The sequence below is a fragment of the Mus pahari genome, chromosome 23 (genome assembly GCF_900095145.1).
Source record: "Mus pahari chromosome 23, PAHARI_EIJ_v1.1, whole genome shotgun sequence".
In the NCBI taxonomy this organism is placed as follows: domain Eukaryota; kingdom Metazoa; phylum Chordata; class Mammalia; order Rodentia; family Muridae; genus Mus; species Mus pahari.
Window position 1 is genome coordinate 10504142 of NC_034612.1, and position 7170 is coordinate 10511311.

General features: G+C 50.6%; 1 protein-coding gene and 1 pseudogene across 1 annotated transcript in view; one reads left to right on the top strand and one right to left on the bottom strand.

The window, feature by feature from the left end:
* Positions 1-1233, bottom strand: part of Cfap73 (cilia and flagella associated protein 73) — a 6603-nt gene extending 5370 nt beyond the window's left edge. The window contains exon 1 of the mRNA XM_021222484.1: positions 1178-1233. Coding sequence (XP_021078143.1) covers positions 1178-1233 — 56 coding nt within the window. The remainder of the gene's footprint in view (positions 1-1177) is intronic.
* A 634-nt stretch (positions 1234-1867) lies between these two features.
* The window catches only part of LOC110313133, a 6374-nt pseudogene continuing 1071 nt past the window's right edge, over positions 1868-7170 (top strand).

The following is a 7170-nucleotide window of genomic DNA, read 5'->3' on the forward strand; positions in this document are numbered from 1 at the left end:
TTCGAGACAGGGTTTCTCTGTGTAGCCCTGGCTGTCCTGGAACTCACTCTGTAGACCAGGCTGGCCTCAAACTCAGAAATCCACCTGCCTCTGCCTCCCCAGTGCCGGGATTAAAGGCGTGTGCCACCATCGCCCGGCCAGCACCGGTGTCTTAAAGGAGAAAGGAGATGGCGGGTTGAAACTAAAATCAGAGCCATCCAGGGGCAGACTGTGGCAGGCCCCGGGGAAAGAAAACATTGGCCATGACCCAAAACGTGGGCCGTGACCCTGGCCGGAGATGAGAACCATGGGCAAGAGAAAACCCTCGTGGCTGCCCGCGAGGAGCTTGGGGACTGTGAGTGCTCATGCTGGGGGTTTAGGATGCTCCAGCAAGGATGCCATTCTCATCCAGGTAGGCGTGACAGGGAGGTGAGGATGGACCCACTCTGGGAACAGCCTGACAGCAGAGCCAACGGAGTAGGGCAGGATGAGAGAGGGGTGACGGGGACCTCACTCAGCAGCTGGAAGGATGTCCCTCTGAGGGACGTCTGGAGGATGACCAGGTGAGATGGTTTGGACCGGTTTTTGCTCTGACCACCTGAAGTGGGAGCCTTTCTCCGTGGGGAGTGTGCTCCCAAAGAGGCTGGCTGTGGGAGCCTGGCTCTCCCAGGAGAAGTTGGGGAGATGGGAGGGAGTCAAAGAGAGTCTGACATCTCATTCGACAAGGCTCTCCCAGCCCCTCATCAGAAGGGTCAACGCGCTCCCACCCTATCCCCACCCCCACCCCCNCCCCCGCCCCAACTTGACAGATACAGGTCCCAGGGTCTGCGGGCAACGCATCAGAGAGCTGACATCCTGAAAATGCAGCTTCTCTGCTGGCCAGCAGCTCGCAGGGAAAATATCCCTTTCCACTCTGGTTCAAGGATTTCATCTCTGAGATACTGGCCCAAGGCTAGAGGCAGGAACATGCTAGTCATCACAGAAGCTTAGAGGCTGGGCTTCTGGCCAGCTCAGCTCTAACCTGCTCACTGAGACCTTGGAGGGGAGACCTATCTGAGTTACACATTCTCTTAGGGTTTTTGCACCCCACTCCCAAACTGCCCAAAGGAATGGGGCTGCAGGGACCCTAGAAGAAGGGATGGCCTCTCTGCTCGCTCTCCCTCCATCTTCCCCATTCAGCCTCTCTTAGACCACTCACGGGTGCACTTTTTCTCTGAAGACCAGGCGGAAATACTCCTCCCAGGCCACTGCCATTGTCGCACAGGTGTCTCCAGCCACCTTAGCACAAGCTGAGGGACTGTCCTGTCTGGAACTCCCAGAAGCCCAAGGCTGAGCAAGCCGCGGTTGCCTGGGCAGCCAACAGTACACATTCTGTTGCCAGGCAACAGCCTAGGACACACTCCTGACAGGGACAGACAGACAGCAGCCAGGAAGGGAAGCTATCCTCTAATCTAAATTTGGAGGCAGTGGACAGGACGCAGGTCCTGGGGTCAACATTTCCTTTTCCGGGGGTGGGACTGGGTCTAGCCAAGCCTCGTCTCAGTGGGGTACAGTTTGGCATCGTCATGCAACAGTTTGCTCCTTCATCCGCACGGGAGATTAAGAGGAGCTGGATTGGGTCTCAAGGCTGCAGCTCTCTCCTATCATTGGGAGACAGAGGCTGGCGAATAAGTTCCAGGACAGCTGGGGCTACACCAAAAACAAAACAAAACAAACAAAAAAAGCCCCCTATCTTGGAAACAACAACAATAGCAGCAACAACAACAACAAATTTATTCCATTTATTTACTGCATATGTACATGTGTGCATCTGTGTATATATGGGTGTGTATGTATACTGTGCCCCCCCAGAGAGTAATTATTGAGTGCCTACTGTTTGTCTAGCCCCATGTCAGTCATTCTGAAGAAGACGGCTGAGGAGGGGCTCTATTCCTTTGAACTCCTTGCCCATGCCGGTGATGGGGCTACCCATGACAGTAATGGGGCTATCCTGGCTATGTCTCACGGAGCCTCAGTCCGGTTTGGAAAAAGTGCTGCTCCAAAGAAGTACCCTGGGGAGGGCGGGTGATTTGTATTTGTATTTGTGGAGGAGGGAGAGGCTGTCCCAGTTGGAGTAATTACTGTGGGTCAGATAGGATGCTCTCCCTTGTATAGTACAGCATTTAACCCAAGGCACTGGTACTAGGGGAAGGGACTCAGCAACAAATGCCCACCGTGTATCCAACCGGAAGCAGCAAGCAGTAACTGGTCATCTGCTTCTAACTGTTCCAATCCCTCCCTCCTCCCCTCCCCTTCTTCCCCCTCCCCGACACAGGCTGGCCTCTAACTCATGGTGAATTCTCCTGCATTTGTTTCCTGTCACTTCCCCCTTCAAAAGAATATACTTCTTTTTGTTTACCTTTATTTTATTTTATTTTATTTTATTTTATTTTTTAATTGCTGGAGACAGTGGCTCACACCTTTAGTTCCAGAACTTGGGAGACAGAGGCTGGCAAATCTTTATGAGTTCCAGGACAGCTAGAACGACACAAAAGGGCCCTATCTTGGAAACAACAACAACAAATTTATTACATTTATTTAGTGTGTGTGTGTGTGTGTGTGTGTGTGGTGTGTGTGTGGTGTGTGTGTGGTGTGTGTGTGTGTGTGTGTGTGTGGTGTGTGTGTGGTGTGTGTGTGGTGTGTGTGTGTGGTGTGTGTGTGTGTGTGTGTATACAACCTGTGAGACCTGTTTCCCTCTTAACCTCATGGGGCCTAGGGAGTGAGCCTCCTGTCTCCATCTCACAAATGCTGTGATTTACGGGCATGCTGGGTAGCTTTATATCAGCTTCACACACGCTAACGTCGTCTGAGAGGAGGGAACCTCAACTGAGAAAACGCCTCCAAAAGATGTACCAAAAAAATGTCTACCAGCTGTAGACAAGCCTGTCAGTCATTTTCTTCATTAGTGATGGATGGGAGAGGGCCCCGCCCACAGTGGGCGGGGCCATCCCTGGGCCGGCCATGCTGGGGTCTATAAGAAAGCAGGCTGAGCAAGCCATGGGGAGCAAGCCAGTGAGCAGCGCCCCTCCATGGCCTCTGCATCAGCTCCTGCCTCCAGGTTCCTGCCCTGTCTGAGTTCCTACCCTGATTGCCATTGGTGATAAACAGTTCCAAGAAAGTGTGAGCGAAATAGGCCCTTTCCTCCCCAAGTTGCTTTTGGTCTCCGTGCGTCGCAGCCACAATCACCCTAAGATAGCCAGCCAGCCACACACACACACACACACACACACACACACACACACACACCGGCTCAATTCAGCTGATTGGTGGATTTAAGGTAAGGTCTCACTGTGGAGGCCTAGGCTGGCCCCAGATTCGCGAGCCTCCCTCAACCTGCAGCAATGTGCTTCCAGCGTTGTGCCAACCTATCCTTATTTGCAGTGCCTGCATTGCTTAAAACCACTCCTAAGGAGTTTTGTTAGGGGATATTTTTAAAAAGCGATCTAAAATAACCCACGCTCTCCCTTTAGAGCGTTTTGCATTAAATTACCCACATTATCTTTCCGTGTAACCTGATGTAAGGATTCAGCAAGAAACATGAGCTCATTTTTCTTAATTAAAAAAAAATGGAGGTGTAATTTCTACCTCCTGAAATTCACCCCTTTTCTTCACACACGTTTTTATGGGCTGTGGCAAATGTGTAAAGCCGTGTAGCTACCATACCTAAGGCAAAAAAACGTCAAGACTCTGGGCCCATTTGTAATCTGACTAGGGTATATTCTGTGGTGGTGCATATCTGTGATCCTAGTATTCAGGGGGTTTAGGTCGGAGGATGGAGAGTTCAAAGCCAGCCTGGGATACATATCAAGGCTCTGTCTGAAGCAGAACAGGAGGTAGCGATCCAGGCTATGCTGGGCCACAACGCAGGTTCAAGGCCAGCCTGAGCAGCCTACTGAGATCCGGTCTCAAAAGGAAAAGCAATAATAATAAAAAATGAGGGCTGCAGGTGTAGCTCAGAGTACTTGTTAAGAGAGAGAGAGAGAGAGAGAGAGAGAGAGAGACAGACAGACAGACAGACACAGACAGAGGGATGGAGAGAGACAGAGACACACAGAGAGAGACACACAGAGAGAGACAGAGAGACAGACAGACACAGACAGAGGGACAGAGAGAGAGAGAGAGACAGAGGGATGAAGAGAGAGAGACAGAGACACAGGGAGAAGACAGAGAGAGACAGAGACAGAGAGACAGAGACAGACAGAGAGACACACAGAGAAAGAGACAGACAGACACAGAGGGACACAGGGATAGAGACAGACAGACAGACAGAGATAGACAGAGGCAGACAGACAGAGACACAAAGAGAGACAGAGTGACAGAGAGATAGAGAGACACACAGAGAAAGGGACAGACAGACACAGACAGAGAGACAGAGCAACAGACAGACAGACACAGAGGGACAAACAGACACAGACAGAGGGACAGAGAGAGAGAGACAGACAGAGAGAGACAAAGAGAGAGACACACAGACAGAGAGACACAGACACAAAGAGAAGACAGAGAGAGAGAGAGAGAGAGAGAGAGAGAGAGAGAGAGAGAGAGAGAGAGAGAGACTCCTTTATGGTTTTCTCTTTTCCAAAATGTCAGTGGGTACAGCGCTCAGTGGTAGACCAGCACTGGAGACTTGTCCAGCATTGAGGAGACCCTGGGTTCCATCCCCAGTATCGGGGTGAAGGACATTCTGCTGCAAGTGGTACCCAATGGTCTGAGTCTGTCCACTCTCTTCGCAACATTGCTGTGGAGTCAGCCCCGTTCCTGGGCGGGTGGTGTTTACAGTATGGTTAGTTTCTGTCAACTCGACTCCTCTGGGAAGAGGGAGCCTTCAGTTGAGGGAATGCCTCCATTGGTCCTTGGGGCTGTTTCTTAGTTAGTGATTGACAGGGAAGGCCCAGCCCACTGTGAGCGGTACCACCCCCTAGGCAGGCTAAGCAAGCCCCAGGAAGCAGGCCGGGAGCAGCTTCCTGCCCTGACTCCTCACAGTGGTGGATCTGAGTTCTCAGGTGAAGGAAAAGTCCTTCGTCCCCAGGTCATGGTGTTGGTTTTTTTGTTTGTTTTCTGAGACAAGGTTTCCCTGTGTAGCTCTGGCTGTCCTGGATGTTGCTCTGTAGACCAGTCTGGCCCCGAACTCACAGAGATTCGCTTGCCTCTGCCTCCCAAGTGCTGGAATTAAAGGCGTGTGAGACCACCACCTCGTGGTCACGCTGTTTTAAAGCAAGCTAGGATGGCTATGGATCTGTGTGACTTCTTAGTTCAGTCCTTGCATGGAGGACAGCTCAGTTGCTTCTCATGTACAGCCCTAGTGTCCAGGGTAGGTTTCGTGTCACTCTAAGTGAGGTCGGACCCTGACCCCGTGTTCCTGTCAGCTAAGCACAAGGTCCTGCATCCAGCACACTGAGCTCCATTTATGGGTTGTTTCCCATCATCCTCTGGGCCGAGACGGTCAGCTTGTTTCATTTTGTTTATGCACGGGGTTTTATGTACCTAAGATGGCCTCAAATATAGCTGAGGATAACCTTAGACACATTATTATTGTTATTATTATTATTATTATTATTATTGTTTGATTGCTTTTTGAAATAGGATTTCTCTGTGTAGCCCGGGCTTTCCTGTCCTGAAACTCACTCTGGGGATCAGGCTGCCCTTGAACTCCGAGATCTTCCTGCCTCTGCCTCCCAAATGCTATGATTAAAAGCATGTGCCACCACCGCCTGGCTTAAATGTACATTTATTTATTTATTTATTTATTTATTTATTTATTGTGTGGCTTGTGGGCAACTCCTAGTGTGTTTGTGGAGGTCAAAGGTTACCTTGAGCTGGTTCTTTCGTTTTACAGCGTGAGTTTGGGAATGGAGTAGGAATTGGACTGAGGTCATCAGGCGTGGTGGCAAGTGCCATGACCGGATGGGCTATCTCATCCTCCCTTCCCTCCCCCACCACCGCCCAGTGCTTCTCACTGAGCTGAGGCTCTCAGAGCTTCTCCTAGGATTCCAGGTGCTCCACACTGCCTGGATACTTGGGTTGATGCTACAGTCTACGCTCAAGTCCTTAGGCATCCACAGAAAGCGACTCTCTGAGTGAACACTCTCCCTAGCCTCAGCTCCCCCCCCCTTATTTTAAATTCTAGAATCAGAGAACACGTTATTCCACAAAACAGAATAAATGTTCCAATAGTCAGAACAAAGGAGGGTGGCTGAGCAGAAGAGGGAGGCGTGAAGAAAGCCAGAGCAGAAGCAGAGATGGGAGGGGCTGGGGCCTGGAAAGCCAAAGGACCAGAGTTTAGATCCTTAGTTCCCGAAGAAAAAGCAGGGCGTGGCAGAACAAGGGAATACGGTCATCTCAGAGCTGGGGAGGTAAAGACGGGAGGATTCCCGGGGTTCACTGGGCAGCCTGGATGGATGGATGAGCGCTCCTGGGCCAGTGAGAGAGACCCTGTCTCAAAACATAACGTGGAGAGTGACTGAGGACCAGCAGGCATGGGCCTCTGTCCTCCACACATACAGGCAGACACAAACACACGTGTGTGTACATGCACACAGATGCACACGTGTGTGTACACGCACTCATACATGAACACATGAACTCACACTCACACCCATGCACACACACGCACACACTCATACACGCACATGCATGTGTACACACATGCACACTCACACACATGCATGCACACAGACACACATGTGCACATGCACACAATGCACACACACATGCACAAATGTGTATACACACTCATACATGCAAACACGAACTCACACCCATATGCACACATACTCATACACACATGCACGTACACACACATGCAAACACACATGCACGCTCACACACATGCACATTCACACATGGAGTACACACGCATGCACAAATGCATGTGTGTACACTCACACAGTCACACACACAAACATGAAGTCACACCCACACATACACATACACTGATATATATATGTGTGCACGCATGCACGCGCACACACACATATGTACATTCACACACATGCAGTACACAATGCTCACAATGCACATACACAAACACATGTGTTTACACACTTACACAGCCACATAAGCAAACTCATACCCACACCCATGCTTTCTCTCTCTCTCTCTCTCTCTCTCTCTCACACACACACACACACACACACACACACACACACACACACA